At 38.6% G+C, this 22,880-nt stretch overlaps 1 protein-coding gene across 1 annotated transcript; it reads left to right on the top strand.

Annotated features, from left to right (window-relative positions):
- Nucleotides 1-4,391: 4,391 nt before the first annotated feature.
- LOC112948566 (T-cell receptor gamma chain C region 1) lies at nucleotides 4,392-15,793 on the top strand. The gene is made up of 6 exons (XM_026040827.1): nucleotides 4,392-4,440; nucleotides 4,559-4,869; nucleotides 10,002-10,056; nucleotides 13,937-14,233; nucleotides 14,742-14,804; nucleotides 15,534-15,793. The coding sequence occupies exons 1-6, from the start codon at nucleotides 4,398-4,400 to the stop codon at nucleotides 15,665-15,667; spliced, it is 903 nt and encodes a 300-aa protein (XP_025896612.1). The 5' UTR covers nucleotides 4,392-4,397; the 3' UTR covers nucleotides 15,668-15,793.
- Nucleotides 15,794-22,880: the final 7,087 nt, after the last annotated feature.

Raw genomic sequence — 22,880 nt, 5'->3', positions numbered from 1 at the left:
CATTTGGAGACATTGTGTGTGTGTGGAAAAGAATGTAGTAGATGATAGTGGAACAAAATGGATTTCAGGTTGAGTGTTTGAACCTCTCTCTACAGCATTGTTTAGCTTCTTGTTTAGCTTGTCAGTAGATGTAACCCTCTGTGGTAATGAGTTGGAGAGAGTTGGAGAATTGYCATTAGCGGTTCCAGATGACTCACTTCCTCCTCCCGGTTGCTCTGCTCTCTTTCTACCTAAAGAGCTTTACRGTTTGTTTTGCCTTGAGTCTAGCTCCAGGTTTAACCCCAACAGGCAGCATGTTGCTGCTGCCAGTCCTTCTGGGAACTCCATTTTGGTCTTGTAAGTCCCTTTTTCCTTCTCCCCTTGTGCTCATGCCTGAGAAGAAGATCCTTGTTCAAGATTTGGCATCTTCATCCCATCACCCAATTTCTCCACTTTCTCTTGTAGGTGCAGATGCACAAACAATCCCGGTCCAAAAGCCAGCACTGCTGGGGAGGGTGGAGAACAGCTCTGCCCGAATAGCATGCAGCATGAGCAGCGAAGACATTGTTCACTGGTATCACCAGCGTCCTGGAAAGCCCCCGGAGAGGATTTTGTATGTCTCCGGACAGACACCTACATATGATGACAAGACTCTGAGCTCGAAGTTTAAGGTTCAGAAACATCCTAGTGATTCCGTCTATGCTCTCATAATACATGATTTAACTCCAGAGGATTCCGGTTTTTATTTTTGCTCTTATTGGTTTATATTGAGGGGCACAGTGTCAGAAGGGTAAAACTAAGCCACACAAAAAGCCATTCTTCACTCTGAACCATAAGCTCTACCAAAATGCAGGTATTGCCTTGTTCCTCCGCTCTCAAACTGTTTTCTAACAAACAGAACAGAAATCCAAGAGGTTCTTATTGCAACTTTGTAATAGGTGATGTTAATAATCACAATAGTACTTTGATGCTTACTGACAGCAGTATTCTCCTGGCTGTGAACACGTGTATGTGTGTGTGAACAAAAGTGAGTTGTAAAAGGACTACTTTCCCGTCCTGTTGAGAAGCCCTGGAGTATGAGGAGAAATATTTCTCCATGTCCTCATTATCTTGCCATGACAAAAAAGGAAGATGGARAATTAAAAGAAGGAGAGAAGACTTGATGACCTTGCACATTCCCTCTCTTCCACATCCTCCCTCCTAGATTCCTCTTGTCCCCCTTTTCCTTTCACTCCACAAACATCCCAGGAAGCCTAATTACMTTGACATGGCACAAATTACATGACATAAATGTGTCCAGAGAAGAAAGTCCCTCCACGGGCAATGTTTCTGACAAGTGGAGAGTCACTGGCACATCCACTGAATTTAATCTACTGGCTTATACATATGAGGATCTAAGAGCAAGGGTTGTTAACATGCTGTGAAGGTTTGCATTTGTCTGGCAGCTAACTCATAAAGCTGATTTAATATTCATTCTTTGGTGCCTTGAATTAGAACAGCATGCACATGCTCAATATCCTTTAAAATGTTCGTGAAAAATGAACACAAATACCTCTGTAGTGTTGGTTTCAAAGTGCCTCAGGATCTAYACAGTATTCTTGCAGAACTTGTTTTTATGCCCTTCTCTATGATTTAAGCAGACTTCTAGCATGTGATATGAAGAACAGCAATGTACTACTACTGTTTTATATATGTATGCATACATATATACATATGCATTTTGGATATATGCATACTGGAGATATGGATGCACTTCATTGGCTGAAAATGTGATTCCAGACTTCTAATGGCAGAAATTTTCAAAGGAAAATCACTCTTAGCTCGCTCAGAGCCCTTAAGTCATTACATTAGTACTAGTATATTTTAGGCACATATATTAACCAGGATGTTTAACCAGAATGTTAAACCAGAATGACGATTCTTCAGAAAATAAAAATGAAGTTAGCATCAGTAGATGCACTGAAAACCACAGGGTTGTTTCTGAAACCATTCTCACAGGTGCATTCACAAGGAAAATTGGACCTCAAGAGCTGCAGAGAAGACTTTCAAAATGGAATTCTACTGCAAATACACCATGTTTAGCAGACATTTGGAAAGGTAAGAAAGCATTCCTCTTCGTGAATGAGGATGAACTATGTAGTGTATTACAACCATGATGCCAGACTGAYGGAAAATGAAATGCCCGAGGGATCATCAAATTCATTCTCTGCCTGAATGCAAAACTCTCCAAAAGCCAAGTTCAGATGCTTGTTGCTTTTGCACCACTTTCCATAAAATCAGAAGTGAAATCCTGATGAATTCCTCCAATTCTAATAGCATTTTTGTCCACCTCAGTTTAAGAGGTCCTCAGGCTGTGTGTGTCCTTGCATCACTAACTCTRTGCATGGTTTGAACACTATTTGGCCTATGAAAGCACTTAGAGATGTTTAAAAAGTCTTACCCAGACTATTATTAATCTTTGAGTCTATGACATCTTGAAGCAATTTTTAATTTTATTAGGTCTCTAAAAGAAAATTTTAGGAGCAGTATTCATCTGGTACATCTGAAACTAACACAGCTAAAAAAAACATTATTATATCATAACTGATATACAAGACTGGTCCCTTCCTGGCTGTACTAGTGCATGGATTCACTTACCTATTCACAAAAGAGTGTCTGCACAAAACAACTGTGACAACTGTGTCAGGCAACCAAGCTGAKTTTCATTTGGAGGCAGAGATACATTCATCACTTCCACAGCAGATACCTGCCTTTGGTAGTATCTGTGTCCTTCTGATCCCAGACACCGGTATGGCTAATGTTAAGCAAGTTCACTGWCTATCCTGTAATCTGTTTGTCTATCTATCTCTCTTTCTATCTCTCTTTCTATCTATCTATCCATCCATCCATCCATCTATCCACCTGTACTTCCCCTAATACATTTAAGTCTTCCAAAAGAATCATTGTAGGGAGTTTAAAAGCTCAGCTGTGTATGGTTTACTGAACTGCCTGTCATTTCTACTTCTTTCCTTATGGACCATCTTTGATCTACTATTCTAATCTTTTTTCTTTTTCTTTTTTTTTTTTTTTTTCAAAAGAGCCTTGATCTTAGGTCCTTTCTATTTCCACACATTTGCCAATGCAATTTTGATTTTCCCTTCGCCACAGTGCCCCGTACAGCAGAACTGTCACTGGAGGTATCTGAAATGACAGATTTTCTGTTTCTCTGTCTCTCTGTCTCCTCTTTCCCCTTAAAATCTGTTTCATATTTCTCTTTCTCATTACCATGATCTTAAGCCACCTACACAGCTTGTTGTGCCTGATGGTTCTTAACTCCCTTCTTCTCATCCTCCTCAGGATCGCTCAATAAAGAAATAAATAGACATCTCCATCATTATTTACCAAAAAGAGGTGAGCCAGTCCTGCCAATACTGTTACTGCACAGGTATGTCTCTCTCATTTTCACCTGAAATACTGCTACCAGGGATGCCTTTCCTAGCCTGCCAATAACATRTACTTAATGCTACATTGCTTCACACAGCTGATGGCATAAATGAGGGAGGATGAAGCAGCTTGCCTCTCTCATGCCCAGATGGTCCCACAACTTCTGTTATCTTGTTATAGGAGAGATTCCTCATGATGTCCATGTGACTTTATCACGAAGCAGCACCACAGCAATGGCAGTTGACAAGCAGATGTGTGCACAGGCAGTTGACAAGCAGATTCTGTGCACAGGCAACATTTGTTTTTGAGTCTTTCTTTCCAAGAATTATTTGCACCTTATCTGAGCTTTGAAACTGAAATCTTGCAGCTGTGTATTTCCTCCCATATTTGAAACCAAAGACTAGGCTCATATCCACTGTACAGCTGCCCTAGTAGGTGCAACAAGCTCACGTGCCTCTTCTGTGTGGGGTACCACAGGCACAGAGGCATCCTGGACATTTCAGTGCACTGGAGCTGTAGAATAACTGAGCTGAAGCAGCAAAATGAGGTCCCTGATGGCATGGTGAAGGTCTCCTGCTCAGTGAGGCCAGCACTAGGGACACTGGTGTGGATCTCTGGCCAAGGACTGGCAACCCTCAGGCACTTGCTGGTGGCCTCTAGGCTGGACTCTTCTCTCCGTTACACAACTGGAGACATCCTTGCTTTTAATCCTATCTCTCTGACTCGAGCTCAAGTTTAATGGTCAAAATCCTTGGATTCGCAACTGTTTCTCTCATCTATCTGGAAATTTTCTCACTGTTTTTAGCATTTTCTGGCCTGAGTCCTTTCCAGCCTGCAGCAGGTTTTCTGCGAATGTGGCCCCATATACTTGCAAAAAGACCTGTCACTGGATTTGTTCAGATGAGTCACTTCCTGCTCCTGTACCATGCAGTCCCCATCGGGGACTTATTTTCTTCTTCTCTGACCCTTTCATCTGCTGAATGCAACAAGTGAACATGTTACTGCTGACATCTCTTATGGTCTCACTGGTTTGGTCTTGTAAGTCCTTTCTTATTTTCTTAGCTTTCTACCATGTGCTCGTGGTTGTACTGAATGACATATTCCCAAATCTCTGAATTATAGTTGATTATTTCTTTTCTCCTTTTATTCTTCCTAGATGGATTTGCTCAAGAAATTCCTCAGCAGAGCCCTATATCTATCACCAAGTCCCGAAAAAGTGCACGCATGAGCTGCAAAATTACTACATTACTGGAAAGTTTTGATAGCACTGTCATACACTGGTATCAACAGAAGGACGGGAACCCCCCAAAGAGGCTACTGTACTTTTCACAGGGGAAGACTTTTGTTGAAAGTGGCTTTCAAGAGGATAGGTACCTGGCTGAGAAAGTTTCTGGCCAAGATCGGTGTGTGCTTACAATAAAAGATGTAACCCCAGATGATGCTGCCACTTACTACTGTGCCTACTGGGACGCTCACTGTGGTAGAAACTCAGAGATCATTTAGACAAAACTCTCTCATCATTTGAATTTTTAATGGTGTGAGACCACAGTCACTTGCCTCATCTGGAAAGATCTATCAGCTGCAGAAAAGCCAAACCATTTTGTGCTACCTGTGCACAGCTGTTGTTTTTAAGCATGTGCCATCATTACCACTGTGATCATCAAACGCACATCTACCTTATTTTAAGCACAGAGAAATTCTTTACTGCCTTAGGAATAAACGTATGAATAGGGGCAAGTTACTTGCTCCTTCAGTGCAATTTGCACAATCACAAAAATGTGACAGGCCTGGAGGGAAGCGATAAGGGTATATGCCCAGTATATCAGCTTTTTTKATATGTATCAGCATAGGTATAAATGAAAGGTAACACGAATAGAYTCAGTCTTGAAACTCTTAAACATCAAGTGAAGTTTAGGCACCCAAGTGCTCGCTAAGTCCTGTTGATATCTTCAAGGCTAGTCAATGGCATGACACTTAAGCTCTTAGGCAGAAATTGGTGCTACCACATGTCTGTATTGCAATGCTGGCAGTTTTCCGTAGAGCTTCTTAATTCAGTGGATAGTACCTACTTTTTGCTGTTTTCTGCCTTTCCTATGCAGTGACTTGCAATATACATTGCTCTTGCACTTCACCTGGATTTTCTTATCTACTTTTCTGAGGACCTTTCTCTAGTGCTTGGAATTCGATCTTAGGAGGCTTCCTGAGCCAGGATGCATCCTCACCAGAGCAGTTGCTGTTTTCATGCCCCTTTTGCAATGATGAACTCATTGTGAACCCTGGAAGCATTTGTCCCTAGAGGCTTTACCACTGCTGGTGTACCTTGGTGTGTCATAGGGGACTGTGTCACTTTGATGAGGCTGGAGATTTAAGGATGCCATAGCCTTGGGGGGGGTGATACTCCCATCTCCTTCATCCACATTGGCTCCCCTTATCTCTAGTGCTCCCAGTGCAGAGGTAGAGAGTGCATTTCTCTAGGTTAAAAAGCAGTGTCACTAACTGTCACTCAAAGGAGACAACACCCACTCCCATGTGATACTGTTTGACTTGCACTGCGCTTGTTTCACTCTCCTCTGACTCTCAGTGGCCACAGAGCGTGACAAGCATGTCACTGCTGGCAGCTTGTATAGCCATAATGATCTGGTCTTGTAAGTCCTTCCTTAATTTCTCAGTTCAGAGGCATTCACTGCTGCATTAAAAGACATCTTCTCAAATCTCTGAATTCCAATTAATGTTTTTTTTTCTTCCCAGGTGGATTTGCACAGCAAATTCCTCAGCAGAGCCCTAAATCCATCACCAAGTCTAAAGGAAGTATACGTCTGCAATGTCACTTTAAAGACTTCTCTGGAAATTTTGAAGACATTATCATACACTGGTATCAACAGAAGAAGGACAAAGCTCCAGATAGGATGTTCTACCTTACAGCAGGGAAAATMGCTGTAGATAGTAACTTCCAAGAGAACAGGTATATGGTTGAAAAAGTTTCTAGCCAGAAAATGTGCATTCTCACAATAAAAGATGTAATGACAGAGGATGCTGCTACCTATTACTGTGCATACTGGCATTGGCAGTACACACAATGGTAGAAACTCACACATCGCCTAAACAAATACTCTATCAGCATCTGAACCACAAAGTATTTGAAAAGATCCCTATTCATCTCCCTCAGTGTGAAGAAGCAGTTTGGCCTCATATGTTGATTCTAGAGAATCAAAATACTCTCAGTCTAGGCTGAGACTTCATCCTCAAAACCTAGAGATTTCTATTAAAAAAATGAAAAGTGCAAATAGTGCAAGGCAACCACCTAACTCAAGGCGGGTCAGCCTCTACAGTTCAGATTCATCTCCTTTCACTCAAGCATGCCAGCTGTAAGGATTTCTTTAACAAAGGAAAAAAAAAAMACTTCTCCATATTCTATTCCTCAGCATGTTTCACTGAAGCTTTTGGAAAGCTTCAGCTTGCCGATGAAAGTGGAAATAATAAGCTTTAGCCTAAAGGTTTGTAAAATCTTAAACAATGAAGAATTTAATCTTATTTTGTTTTAAAAGTTAGCATCTGTGGGAAGAGGAAGAATTTCTAGTTATTCTTCTTGAAACATGGAAACATGTGTTTTTATTCATTCTTTTGGATCTGCTTAATCGCCTTTGCTTATTCTTCTTGCTTATCACTGTCTGTGTTTTGCTGGCTTTCTGCATGGTAGTAATGTACCTGAATGACCTCCAAAAGTTGGAGATAGCATTACCAAAGGAGAGAGTTTTCCATGCTTAAGTGTATCTACATTTATTATTTTCAGCTTTCCACATTTATTTATGTGTCTCATGAATATTTTCGTCTCATAAGCAATACATCCCTCCTAGCTACTTCCTCAAAGTGTAATGTTGGAAGTAAGCTCAACATTAGCTGCATGCCTATAGATAACCAGAATCTGTGGACAGATATGTGCTTTGGTCCAGTACTTATGGCATAGAGGTGCAAAGAAGTAATTTCCAGCTAATTAAATCAGCTTTCTATTCCTCCACAGAGTAGATGGGGACTGTTTATGAACCAGACAACTGTCTCTCACTACCATTCCTGTTCACGCACCATAAAGATTTTTAAAATGTCCAAAAGACATAGGAGGAAAAGTGGGCTTTAAATCTCCATTTGCTGTGATTGTTTTGGTTTCTCTTTCTGCCAAAAGCATGTTGCTTCAGAAAAGGTCGGTGCAGGAGCCAGCCTTCCCCTGTCACCCCCAGGACCATGCGAGGTGCCAGAAGCTGGGGCTCTGCAGCCCTCCTTGCTCACCAGCTCTTCATGGCAATCTGCAGTCTGCCTGGGTGGATGAAAGGACCATTTTCCCATTACCTCATTATGATCAATATCTTCTTTATTTTATCCTGGTATTGATTAATGTAGTCTTATTACCACCTTCTTCTTCTCTCTGACAAGCAAGTAAACAAACTTGATCTTCATTTTTATCCATTGCCTAAAACATTAGCTTACTTAAAGTTAGACATCCCACTTCAGTCCTCTGGTAAGTTTTTGAAATTGTCTTGCCACGTTGCATGCTGGCTTCCCTGTCCAAGAAATTCACCCACAAAAGTTTTTCTCCGCCATCAACTATCAAAGCTCTCTTTAAAAAAGTTCTCCTTTGCTGCAGATCCCAGATCCCCACCTCACTTGGTTCCTTTAAGTGTATCCATTTGAAAATCATGAGTCTGATGGGATGAAAAAGTGCTGCAATTTCAGTTCTGTATGAAGTGTCCAAAATGATAATTATGGTAAGAAAAGATAGTCCCTCCCTGACAGAAACAATTAGAATATACAAAAGCTTCTGTTATATCCGCTCATGCAAATTGAAAGGACTTCATTCTCAGTCTAGTTCCTCTCTGTAGTCATAAATATCGGTATCCTTGCATTATTTTTCAGTTGGGTGTATGTATATACCATACATGATCCTGAAAGCACCCAAACTCAGTTTCTTTTAATTGCCAAGTTACACATGCAGACTATTTGACTGATGGAAGCTGGGCTTCCCCAGATGTTATCTTGGCCTGCTTTGCAAGAAACCAGCGTGCAAAGGAAAAGGCCTTTTCCCTCATGTTCCGGTATACGTAAACGTTTGAGTAAGCTGGTGTTACAGAGACTGGGATGAGGAGGTGAGCAGAAAATAGCTACGTACTGAATAGAGAAAATATAAGGTGCAGCTTACAAATCCTTTTGAAATGCATGGCAGAGAGGCTCGTCATGGCTCTCCTTCATTTCCACCTGCTAAATTGTATTAAGACAGCTGAAAAATGATTGCTTCCTGGTTCCTATGTCCCATAATTGCTGGTGAGAAGAAGGGGTTAATGCTTTTGAGAACGGGCAGGATCACGACTATGATTTTCTAATATGTGCAACTCTATGGACTTTTTGTTTAAACTTGAGAAGAAGCCTTCACCTAGTTCTCACACACAACATGGAGGCCTAACCTAACAATTTTTGCAATGCTTTGAGAAAGAGACTTGCTCTGAAGGGACTTTAGGTATCTGATGAACAACTGGACAAAAATCTGAAATACTTGATGTTCTCCAGATGATGGCCTGAGATCCTTCCAGCAGGTTCCCAGGGACTGTTTGGAAAAGAGTTTTTTGTTTTCCTCCAGTGACAGAACAGAAACAGAGCACTTCAACTTATTGTAAAGTCAAAATCTACTGTGGATACACGTTGGATCAAATACTTCGGTATGGGAACCAAGCTCATTGTCTCTAGTAAGTACCATTATTGATATTGTTTTCACGTGCTACATGGGCTGCACCAATAAGATAAATAAGAAGGAAATAGTGAAGGAAAAATAATCTGTGCAAAGTAAGTCGTATTTTGTCTGTCATCTATGCATAGAGCTCCATATGGATAGGTTGATGGGGAAGAAATATGTGGATCTGGTGAATATTGTGAGCATCTTTAGAAGCGTTCCTGAAATCATATTAAGATGGGGTGCTCTTTCTACTGCTCCAGGAAAGAAAAATGGAAATGCCTGAAAGTTTACAGAGCAGCTAGCAGGGTAGTGAGAATATAAAAGTTTCCTGTTGCTAGACCTTGTTCAGTCTCCATTCACTGTGGAGGAAAATTGCTGGGAATGGAACAGACTTGCACCATGACTTGCAGCTCCTGGCTCTATAAATAACTGGTTTCCTTTTGCATTTGTATTTTGAGTTTGCTGAAGTATTTTACCTCAAAGAATCATTAGTTTTCATAGAACTCTGATCTGCAACCAGAATAGAATGTTTTTGTACTGGCAGGCATGCTTTTACGTCGGTTTGTCAAAGTGTTTTAAAGCCTTCCTTCTGCTACAGTGAAATGAAGGTCAGGATGAAGTACTTGCATGCAAAAAACTAACAGATTAGAGATAACAGATCTTTGCTACAGATATTCCAGAGGTGAAATAATTGCATTGCATTTGGAAATGTGATCTTTCTACTAACTGCAAAAATCAAAGTATTCCTAAGTCTGCAATGCCTATTAAAACTGCAGTTACTGCAAATGGGTCAGGTTCTCACCATCCTCTAACTCAGCGAGACCTTTTCTGTAGCTTATGAAAAGAAAGTGAAGTGCAGGAGATATTGCTAAGCATTATCACATGGTGGTATGCTGATGTAAAAGTATTTGGAAGTGGAACCAAGCTGATTGTTTCAGGTAAGTGAAATATAAAACTTGGAACTTTTTCGATGCATCACGASAGTTAGATCTGGGCTGCGTCAAGTGCTCTGCTGTTTTAGTTCTCACTAGTTTTAATCCTGCTCAAGGCTTAGCAGGATTTTCCCCTTAAGTAGTGTTTCACAGTTGGGAAAAACATGATTACTTTGCGTTTGTTTATGAAATGTGGGAAAGAGCAATTATTGCACGATAGAAATATAACTAATGCCACTATCATTTTGTTTTTAAAGGTGAATCAAAATATATCAAAGATAATACTCGGGGAACTAACAGATCTTGTTTTCTTTAACAATGCCTATTCAGCTTCTGTGAAATTTCTAAGTTGTTCTGAAAGAAAATAACAAAGCTTTAGGTTATTTAAATTCTTTGAAGAGTAAAAAGAACTTGTTTAGGAGCACACCAGACTAAACTTAATGACAGGACTTAACAGAGGTATGCTCAGAATTGTCTGAAGAAAATCAAGGTTGAAAGGCTGATGTCTCTTCCTGGTTTTTGCAGAAATCTTGCAATATTTATTATTGTTATTATTGCTGCTACCATTTCTTTTAAGAAAGAAAGGCAAACCATGAGAATATTGAGCTTTCCTTTCGAAAATATTGCATGTACTTGATCAAAATTATATTGCTTTGGATTGAATTCTACTTAATATCTGATCAAACAGATCAAAGGGGCTTTCTGATGGTGCTTTTCACTCTCCTGCAAAGATATTTTTAGATCAGTAACAGCAATTATGTTGAAATTGACTTTAAAGCACATTTTACTAAAGGAGCTTTGGGAATAACAGCAGTACCTGAACTTCAAATCAAGTTTTCTACATGACATATAGCCAAATTAATTGACTCTATTCACATGATTATTGTGAAAAAACAAAACAAAGCAAAATAAAATAAAATACTACACCAAAAAATGAACAAGCTGATCCTTGGCTAGTCAAAATATTGCAAGCAGTTTTGGTAATAAAATGTATCAGTGTGGGCATGTATTACAAGGTATTTGGTACTGGCACAAAACTCATCGTCTCTGGTAAGTGTTTTAAAAAATCATAATTTTTGTAATGACAATACCTTTTTAGGGTATGTGGGGAGACTTGCAGTTGGGCCGGAGTACATTATTTTTATCATCTGTGATGATATTAGAAGTTGCTGGCAAGCCAGACATGATGAAATGCCAGCTGGAAGCATCCCTCTCTCTCTCTCTCTCTTTAGATTTGATAATCCAAAAGAAAAAAAAAATTAAATTAGATGATTATACTTGAACCTACTAGAATTAGATAGGGTATCTTACTGAGCTTTGAAAATCTGAAAGAAGCATCTAGCCATGAAATTTTGCAGAGCAGCGTCGCTAGGATAAGTTCTACATGATGCTCTTTCAAACAATAATTTTGGAAATGGGGTTAATCCTGCATCCCTCACAGGTCTTATGCATACAGAAGACAAAAAATTAGCCCCTAAATTRATACTGGGGGACCATAAAATTTTTAGAAGTCCTCATCTTCATTTCTTTCAATGACAATCTCTAAAATAAGTGAGAAATCATTATATAAGGATTATGTTTTTGAAGGTAGACAGTTTTATGTTTTGATTATCTTTTTTTTGAACATAGTACTCAAAAGAATCTCTTGGTAGTTTCTTGGGGGGAGATGCAATATGAAAGATTGCCCAATCGTTTAAAGAAAGGTGGAAATTTTGACAGAAAATATATGTTTATGTATTTTCTCACAATGCATGAAAACTCTGCCACGCAGCCAAATCAATGCTATAAACCTTTTGCTTCCAGTAGCCAGAAAGATGGTGGTAGAGATTGCATAGGCATCTGGAGGGATGGAATGGTGYTGGGGGGTGAATGTCTAAATCTCTTTGCTGCCTTAAAAATCATTCTTTTACAGTATTTTCTATAAAATGAAAGTTAAATTTAAATCTGCATTTAGCTCTCGCCAGACAAAAATAACTACCTAAGAGCACTGGCTATACATGGACTATAGAAGTGTATATAGTTAACCAGAACAATCTATTAACTTTGCTATCCGCTTCTATAACAAATATCAAAATGTCATTTTTTTTGTACGGACAATTCCTGGCGGATTTGGACTCCCCTTAATAATAAAAGTTTTAGTCCATAGAGGCAATTRATCCCTGTTGATGGTAAAATGTGCTCTATGTTTGGGTATTTGTATGGAATGCTTTTCTGAAAGGATATCACTTTATAGAATGCTGGTATAAAAGAATATAGATGATTAATATAAAATAAAATATTTCTATACTCCAATATAAATGATATTTATATTTTTTCTTTCAATTATCTTAATTCATACMCTTATATAAACCTAGTATTAAAGTAACAGCATTTTCAACTTTCCTAGTTCAGAGCATTTTGTTATTCCATATTCCTGTATTTATCCTGTATCATTACCTGGCCAACACAAATAATTTCTTCAAAAAGAATGGCCAAACCTGCAAAATTAATTTCAGTTTTAAATGAATTATATAGGTGTAGTAGATATTCATTGCTTAAGAGTGCATTATCTATTTTATGATAGGTACATAAGCTTGCAAAGATTTGATAAGTAGGTAGGGCCATCATTAATAAGTTACAGACAAATTTTCCATTTAATTGTCTTTGCATAAGCATTATTATAATCCTACAGTCAAATAAATGAATGAAAAAAAGTTATTCRAAGACATATTACTATTATTTGATAATCGTCAAGGACTTGTGGAGACAAATACACCTTTCTGACAATTGTACTCCTTGAAAGGCTGTCTATTCTATATTGCCATGTAGTATCTTAAATTTTTTTTCCAATTCATCTTGAAGAGAAATTGATTATATCTTCAGCAATATTCCAAATTCCTATCATGATTCTCAAAAATAGTTTTTAAAAATGGTTTTGAAAAGATATTTCATGTTTTAAATAACCAATTTCTTTTTATAATAAAACATTTCAAAAATTGTTGATGAGGTACTTTCAAAACTACTTCTTATAACCTTTAATTCTTTATCTGTGTCTCTCTGTCTAAGTTTCAGTTATGCAAATGGGAATTTTTCAAAGACAATCAAATAGGTGCCAAACATGTCTTTAAAAATTTCTGATTCATTAGTATGCCAGGAGATAAATGTATGAATGATGCATAGCCTGGGTGTTAGCATTCACTGGGCAGTTTTAAATTTAAATTATATTTCTCCACACACATGAAAGAGTATGAAAGTTTAGACTGAGCATTCTCAGGACTCTAGGCATCTGTATGTTCTCTAAACAAAAACAAATTTACAAAATTTGGGCTGTGTCTTGTCTTCTGATTTTAAGTTTGATTTGTATTTTCCTTATAAAAGCCTGTACTCATTTTAATTTTCTTTCAGCTGATGCATTTAAAGTTAAAGGTTTAATTTTGTATTGTCACAGCCATGTAACTGTAATTGTAATTTTGGAGTGGAATCAAAAACCTGCCAAGTGCATTCACTCGAACAGTGTTTAATATAAAGGGTATTTGAATGCCAACTTAGAGTCTGTTCAGCTCAAACAAGAGGGTTTTTTTTTAATTTAAGAAGAGAAACAGCTAAAGTTCACTTATCCTATTATTGAAAATCCCTTTTGTACATGGGGCATTTTTGTTCCCATCCAAAACATCGGATAACATATTAGAGAATTAAAGTGTTTGTTAATAACACATTTAGGTAGCCATTCCTAAGAAATTAGGTTGTGTGGATGAGTAACTGACCGGAAAAAAATTGAAAAACACATCTAGGTGAAATATTTATACTTAATTATATATTGTATTTAAACACATATATATTTATTTCTGTACATTATTCATCTTTCAACTCTCTATTTTACTCTTTTTTCCTCCAAACCCAAATCCAGACAAGGGCTATTCCCCACCAAAAAACCATGAAGTCCTGAGTAGTGAAAACGAAAATAAGCTGACGTATGTTTGCCTTGTCGAGAAATTCTATCCAGAAGTTATTCGAGTGACATGGACCGATGGAAAAAAAGAAGTAACAGACAACGTAGAAAAAGGAGAAATCTGGAAATCTGCAGATGATGGCCAATACTCTATTGGAAGCTGGTTAACGGTATCAAAGGAGAACAAAAACAAGAAATATTCTTGCAAATATGAGCATGAAAGTGGAACACATTCATTTGACACTTTCAAAGAAGGTATATACTACCATTCTAAAACAGGTTTCCTCTATATTATTAAAAAAGTATTCTACATATTACAGAACTCACTTTTTCTTTGTAATAAAATTATAGAAATAAGCCAGTGCGTTAATGCTCCTGAAAGGGGCCGTGCTCCTTGGYACAACCGTAGCCAAAATACACATCAGGAGAAGGCACAGCCAAGGAGCAGCCTCAAGGGCAAATTCCCAAGCATGGCAAAGGCAGAACTCTGAATTAGGGTTACAAATACCCATTTGCACGAATACAAGATTTTTTTCCTTGAATTTCTCCCTGCTAATGCATGCTCCTCATAAACATTTTCTCTGAGATGTTCTTAAATGACCATTTTTCTCCTATTTCCTTTTCATGAAAGATAAATCCTAAGTATTTGATAGTATCTTCCCATTTCACTGTTACTGTACTGCCTCTTCGTTTCTGTTTTGTTACTGTGAAAGAAGAGCCTAATTAGGATTTGTAAATTCTCTTTCCATTCTCTTTCCATTAGATCTTACAACGACTGCAGAGAATGAGGACTGCAATGCAGGAAACAGTACCATTTTTTCTGGAGGTAATTAAAATATTTTTAAACACAATGCGTGTCCTAGAAGAACTAGGTGTTGTTACACATGCTTAAAACACGATGAAAATAATACTTTTAAATGTCTTACAAGAAACAAATTTAAGTTGCTGGTGTCTGCAACTTAAAAATGCTTAAATACTACTCTGAATTAACATTTATTATGGATTATAAAGAGGAGTTCTCCTTCCTTTGCCTTTATTAGCACGAGCCAGGCATTTGGGAGCCCGCTGTCCTACACAGCCCGCATTAAATGATGCTGTTTTAAGTAACTCGAGTTGTCAAATGTTCAAAGCTTCAGCTGGTATCAGACCAGCTGCTGCCCAATACTTCAGAAAATCAGAAGCTTCTTTTAGTTTGAATAGGGACTGAGTTAAAATCAAGCACACGTGTTCACAAAAAGCAAAAGGATGGATGCAAACACAAAATGACCCATAATCCATGCTGAAAACACCAGCGTTCCGTTCTTGCCTTAGCAGAGAATAATCACCTAGCTGTGTTCAGACAGTTTAGTTCCTAAAAACACGTTTGATGTTGGATGTGTGAGCAATTCAAAGCCCAGAGGTCAGGCCGATGTTGCGTTTGCCAATGCACTGTGTGCTGAAAGCGATGGAGTTGCAGCAACACGCGTGCTGCATCGTCCTAGTTCTGCTAATCTTGCAGAAGGATGGGGTTAATTGATGGCTAAACAGGACTTTTCTGTGTTTATGTTTGTTCCAGATCACTTAATACACAGGACGGCGTATTTAGTGTACATAGTCCTGCTTCTGAAAAGCTTCATGTATTACGTGATCGTACTCTTCTTCATATACAGAATGAGAACTCCAGCTAAGCAACATGGGAAGAAAACATGAGAGAATGATTTTGTAAATCTTTGCTAAAACAGCAATTATGGTTTTTTTTTTTCTATAAGCTTGTTAAGTTTGCTTTGCTATGGATCCCCTTGCTCCTAGTGCTGCATTTAACAACAAAACAAAAACAAAACAAAAAAGGCTTTCTTGTACTACTGCACACAGCCTGTTTTGCTTTATGGCTAGGAGTTTTATATCAAATTCTGCTTCTTCTAACTTTTCTGAGTATTGAGATGGGGGGGCAATAGAAATAAGGTTTTGTTTCTTATATTTTAATAGGAATTTAGAATTGAAGAATAAGGAAGATCCTCATGTTAAAAACAGTTGTGCATGTGGGAAAAAATAGAGATTCAAAGCTTAAGATATAATTAGGAGCATACAAGAGTGAATGAAAAGTGGTGGATGTTTGTTCTTCTGACTCAGTATTTGTCTTATATATTGCTTTTAAAATATTCAATTAAAGACAATATTACAAAATGATATTATTGTCTCTTTAAAAGGGAGTTTAATGAGCATAAAAACAATTCCAAGGCACATACCTCACTTGGCCACAGACTAGCACTGTTAAACAAACCATAAGCCTAAACATTGTATTAAAAAAAAAAAAAAATGCAAAGTTTACAAACATTATCTTGTTTGGAGAAGCCTTTTGAAGTTAAGTAAAACCTTAATTTTGAAGATCTGGCAGAGTAAATATTTCCATAAAGAGAAACAATTCTCGTATTTTAGGCTCTGCACTTCTCACGTTCTAGCTCTGCAAATTTGTTCTTTTCAAAGTTCAGGAAGAAAATCAGAAGTGGAGTTGAAGCATTTGTTCAGTTTGGGGCAGCATATTATCACAGGTTTGTACATGGGGACCGCATTATGTGCAGTAAAAGTCCACTCACTGCATTTGTAAGGAGGTAGAGAGAAATAAAAGCTATCTGACAGACTGCCTTTCTGAGGCCCATGTTTGTTCTATAATAGTCCCACCTAAGAGCAACTAAGATGGCTAGAAAACTTGAATCGTGTCTCGCTGCTCACACAGATTCCCCGGTAAACCAAAGATCCTTAAAAAAATTGTTTTAAATCTGTTAAACAGGGATCCTCCCCTTTTTTTTTTAAGATAGAAAAGTAAAAGCTACTCATGAAATTTGTTTTCTCTATTGAAAAACTAAGCCGGGAAAAATGTTTTCTAGCGTTCACACTATTGCATGGGAAACAAAAATAAGATGGGGCCTGTTGCAATAATCACAGAGGAGTACGTGTTTTACAAATAGTGGGTTGAAGCCAATGCAACTACTTACTGCCAGTTTTTTATGTGGAATGGCTGAGGCCCCTGCATAAATAATCTTATTTATACAGATGTGTACTGATTGCAGCAAGCTTTTTATTTATTAGTGTGAATAAAGGACAAGGTGATGTTTTAAGGCTTCTGGGTGTCAGGGGAGCTGTTTATTTAAAGAAAGGCTCGATTATTTAGYGGAAAAAAACCTGTAAACTGAACCAGTCGGTTCTGGTTCAGAGGAGGTGGGCTGTGATCAGCATGGGCGATAAGTGAGGACAGTTAGACCACAGCCCGTCCTGTCTGCTACCACAGTGTGCTTCTAAAGCGTGCTTGCTAATGAAAATACAAAATGATAAAAACCACATGCCTCAAATATGTGTAAAAAATRCAGTGCAACTTACTCTTCGCTTTGCATTACTGCTTCGTGGTATCATAACATGTAAAGGTTACATTTACTGCACATACATCCTCAAGAAAGTCTGCAGGACTCAGCATTTCTATCCATCGTGAATGCATGCCAGAGTTATATGTTACCTAATAAATGCACATTTCTGTGATCAAGAGTTGGCTAATATTTGAAAGATGTCTTCTCAACTAAAAATCTTCCACAAATTGAGTTTTATCATTTTCAGTATTATCCGTGATTTCAGGCTTCTACAAGTTTGAGCATTACAGCTGCTCTACTTTTATCACAGAGTTGAAAGCATGAATGCAAATATTAGAAATTTAGTTACAGAATCTGGTGCAGCTAATGAAAAAVAGATGTCGGAATGGGATGAACTTTTGCTCTGTGTGTTGAAGTGGACAGGAATAACTTGCACAAATTCATTTCTTTGCCAAAAAGACTTGAAATATATTCCTTATCTTAACAAGATCCTTCTGTGCCCTACACTGTGCAACAACTTATAAACTTAAGAATATTGATTTTTTCAACTATCGAAACATTCTAAAAWAGGAGGTATGGAAAGCTGCTACCCCTGGATTCCTGGATTCCATCCCCAGGAAACAGATGTGTGTAACTGAGTTATGGAGCACTGACATCTGTTGGTTTCTGCTGACAACATACTAGCTTTTCAGAAATTCTGAAGCAGTTGAGGCACTTGCACATAGCGCAAAAACTGCTGAAGAATGAAAAAACAAAATCTCRGAGACACTCTTAAGATATTAGAGCAAACAGAGTTCTCCAAAAAAGGGGAACTTTTTCATGAAATATTTTTCATCCTCTTACTATAGTAGGTGTTTAACATTTGTTCTACTATATCCAGACAGACAGCTGAAAACAAATCAGTTTTCAGCAGCTGGACTGCTTGGATATGACTCTCTTCAGGAAGAGAGACTCCAGTTGCTTACCGTAAGGAGAAGGGGAAAACACAACAGGAAGGTACTTGCTACTGAGGTGTACAAAGCTAAAGACACCATGGAAGAGTTGGAAAAAAAGCATGCCAGAAAACCACCACTGCAAGAGAGATATATTTGTTCTTTTCTCTGCTAGTGAAAATATTACGGAAAGTCAATTTCCAGCAATACTTAACCATCACACTTAAAATAGAGAACACAGGGCTACAGTCAAATACAGTGAAATAGTGAAAGGATGTGAGTAGTTCTGTGGGTAATAAGACTTATATTTTCCCTTTATATTAAGGTGACACTTAAATTTGCAAAGGCTCACTTATTCCAGTCTCCTCCTTGAACCTGAATGATGTCCACTGCCAGCACAGGGGAGGTCACTAAGTTACTGCAGAAGAAGCTCTTTGCATCCTTGGGATATAGCAACACAACAGACAAAGTTGGGTCGCTAGTATTAAGATGGCCTTACTACAGGCAACCACAAACTAACACAACATCTTGCACAAAAATGAAGCAAACTAAATCCACTTTTCAGTCACAAATAAAGGATCACTGCAAGCTGATCTGGAGCTGAACTAACAGACTGTCACAACACATTGGCCAGGTTTTAAGAACATTTTTAGAAAGTGATCATATCCATAAAAAAGAAAAAAGACAAAATATATGAAGTTAAGAAGGTAAATGCAAAACTGATAACAAGTGAGTAAAAAAACTACTTAAAAATATATCATTAAATCTCAAATGAAAGTGAAGGGATTCCAAAATAAAATAATTACTGGAATAAGGAAAGTTTCTGTCATTCATAGCAAAAACAACAAAAAAGGCAGCCCCAGAACACTAAGACATCCGGTTTATAATGCAAATCTGACAGGAAGAGGGTGGACGTTAGAGCGGTGGCAGATATTAGAGTGGTTTTGTTCAGGCAGCCTTCAAGATGAGTAAACTTGACCTAGCCCTCAACTAAAAGAAAACATCTTTTTAATACTCCTGCATTCCTAGCTCCAGATACATCTCTTCCCTCTTTCAAAAAGGGAGTTTTTGCACTTGTCCATCACAGTCCTTCCAGCACAGACAGTGGGGAAAAAAAAAATAGAGGCCCTGTGCAGTGGTACTTTTAACAGGTTTTCACTGTAGTGTTTTTCTCTGCAGTCTTATCAGATTCTAGACAGGAAGGGGGGAACCTTATTAGCTCTTGCTCAAGAAAAACATACATTATGGGTTTATGAAAGTTACTTATAAACAAACATTTCCCATAAAAAACACTTCCCTTTTTCTTTTCAAAAACTTAATTATCTGGTTGTCAGATTTGCCACCTTGAAGGCTCATTAAGAATTATCTATACCAACAGCCCAAGGATCCTTCCTGATACACCAGTCTCTCCATGGATTCACCTCTCAGGTGCTTCAAGCCTTCCTTAGGACACACTCGGAACAAACTACTGCATGCTTGTTCACTGGCAAGCAGAATTTCTCCCTTGCACTCGTCTGCACTTCAAAAAAACATGGTGAAAACATTTCCAAAGCAGTGAGATAAGCGGCTCTATAATCCCCGCTGTCAGCCAGACCCATGGCAAGTCTTCTCTCAGCTACATATCCAACATCCCCCTCTCTCTACYACTTCTTGTTGTCTTCTCCTATTCTTGGCCTCACAGTCAAAGGGCTGCAAAGCCCACAGTAAAGAGCTGAGCTGGTCTCAAGGCTGGCCACAACCTGATACTAAGCAAATCAGGCGAGCACCACTGACCTGCATGTCTGGAGAAATTCCTAGCCCAGACCATGTGTTCTTAGGTACTCATCTTTGCATTTGCTATGAGAAGGGTTTCCCGCAGGAAAATAAATGAGAAGAAGACATCTCAGTCTTTGACAAAATGCCTGGGAAATCTTAGCTTTCTGACACAAGTTGAAAGCTGAATTATGGACCCGTATTCCCTCTCAAAATGTTGGGGAAAAAAAAAAAAAGAAAAAAGAGAGAGAAAAGGAGAGAGAGAAATAGAAAAGGGTTAAGCTCTGCTTTTTTTCTAAATCACTCAAAATAAGTCCTTTCATTTTCCTGGAACAGCATAACTGCCTTTCTTTTTGAAGCTGAGATTCTTAAATAACTGTTAGAAATTAACACTTTCTGGGCTTAATTTTGAAGCTGCTACCATTGCAATTAATTCTTGGCATGAACAGACTAGATAAACTCTAACCATTTTCCTTTCAATATATAAGCTATATTGATATGTTGCCTCTGTTATTCAGCTGATCTACCATTATCTCAACATTTCATGACTCCAAGTACCTAAGCATTTCAGTCAAAATAAAAATTTCTTTTCATTTCTATATTTTTTTCACTTCTCATAGCAATAAATGGGGCTAAATCATCAACACAATTTACCTGCCAGTTGGGACATACTCACAGCAAGCACACAACCTGTTACTGCAGCCCCACTGGAAACCTAAGCTTGAAGCAGTGTCTTAGGCCTCTTCTCATCACTCCTGGTTGGAGGCATTGTGAGGGACTGCACATGCAACATGAACCTGGCATAACTGCCAGAGAAAGCAAAGGTGTTAGCTCAGCTCAACTCGTGCACAGGGGCAAGGAGGAATAAAATAAGAACTCAGAAGCATGAGCTATTTGTATCTTTATAATCACACCTATAGGGACAAAAGGAGAACATCTRTACAGTCAATACACAGTCTTTCAGCAGTTTTTGAATCTTCAGGTTTGACATGTTCTTATTACGGCAAGAGAACGGACTACCTCTTAAGAGCATTAACAGTTTCCACCCATATTCCTTAGTCTACTGGCAGTGAAATAGATTTGTGAATATTTCTTACATTTAACTGCAATACATTTTCACTCTGAATCATCAGAGTAGTTTTAATCCCAGTTACTCCCAGGGATCATGCCACTGTGTAAGGTGGAAAAGACACTTTATTGGAAGCCTACAAGGAAGCATTGCATTTCATTCTTGACCTATATTCCTGTAACTGTGGCATTTCCCCCTCCTAAGTATCCATTGTGCCAGAAATACTTCTTGAATTACAGTTTACTGGTACAGCACAGTATTAAATCTGTTGTCTTCCCTATACTTCATTACCCCTAGATGGAGCTGGAAGTCACTTATCAYGCCAAAACACAAAAAGGCATTTCAGTATTTCATAACATCGTAGTTCCTCCCCACAAACCTTTTCCTGCTGGAAAATAAGAGCTGTCAGATAACATTTATCTGATCATGCACCTCCTCTCCTAGGCTTCCTGTGAAAATAATACAGCAAAATTAAGTTTGGATTCTGCTGCTTCCTGTTCCTCACCCCTATTTACAACAGCATGACTCCCAGCTACATTACATCTTGCTTGTGCCAGTTTTACACTCCTAACACCAGACCCTTCTTCAAAGGTTGTGTTGAAACTTCCTACCAGAAATAACGCATTTCACATGGTGCCTTCAAGAAATGACAGGGTGTTTCTCTGGATTAAGCTGAGAAGTAGGACACCTACACTCCAATCACTCCCATACATTGCTCTTGAGACAGTTGCTTGTGTTTTAGAGGTGGTGGTCTTTCAGCCCCTGGGACAAGAAGTGATCTGCCAGTGCTGGAGCTGGAGCACACTGTGCTGGTAACACTCCAAAGACAAAGATAAGGTGACTTGAAAGGTTCCCACGTTCAAATGTTTCAAGATATCTTGGATTACTTAAATGCTCTTAGCAAATATCTTAAAATCTTGACAGACAGAGGCTACGAATGAGGAGCTCCCAGCTGTACCTACAACATTCATCTCCATATTCAACTGACAGTAAACAGTAATTAAGCAATAGTTAGGTTGATCACAATTTGCAATTAAAAGGAGAACAGAAATATCCAGGTTACCTGGCACAGCACCACAGTGCTCCCTATTGCTATTTATGCTTTTCTGTTTCCGTTCTTCCTCAGTATATCTGGAAACACACACAGTGCAGTAGCAGTTCGTTTTGAAGCAGTTTAAATAGGATGCCTCTTCAGTTACTAATCCTAGGAAGCAAATAGCTGGAGGCACAACCACGTGCCCTTTATAACAAAATTTAACGTGCATTTATACAAGTAGATAGCTTGAAAGAGTCTATTTCCCTCCAGCCATGTTCTAGGARGCCAAAGTGACCATGGCAGATCCCTTTCCACACTCCACTTAGTAGATGGCATTTTAATTGTCCTAGGATACCCCACCTCACTCTCACCCTCAGGCTGCTCCTGCTGGGCCTAGTCTTGCCAACTCCCCAGGCCCCTATTCTGGCGCCTGAGCACCTCCTCCTGGGTGTTTTATCACAGAAATGACTCCTCTTCAGCACCGAGCGGCTCAGGCCTGGCACTCTCGGGTACATCCTCACTGTCGGTCACATCTGTACCAAGTCAGCRAGCGTGGGCATTAAAAGCAAAGGATGACCTAGAGGTGTAATAAACACGTTTGTTCACTAAGGCTATCGAAGGATTTTGTTGAAGTAACCACATCTTGTTAATGATTCACGAGATGTTAACCAACCATGAATAGGCTTTGCTTGCATAGGAACAAGCTTGCGAGACCAAGAGATTATGTACCTAGATAGGGACCAAGAGATAGCCAACTATTTTGCATACAATGGGA

Source organism: Nothoprocta perdicaria, unplaced genomic scaffold, assembly GCF_003342845.1.
Source record: "Nothoprocta perdicaria isolate Ctin4 unplaced genomic scaffold, notPer1 scaffold_269, whole genome shotgun sequence".
In the NCBI taxonomy this organism is placed as follows: Eukaryota; Metazoa; Chordata; class Aves; order Tinamiformes; family Tinamidae; genus Nothoprocta; species Nothoprocta perdicaria.
Note: the sequence above shows the minus strand (reverse complement) of the source record. Positions and strands in the feature narration are given on the sequence as shown.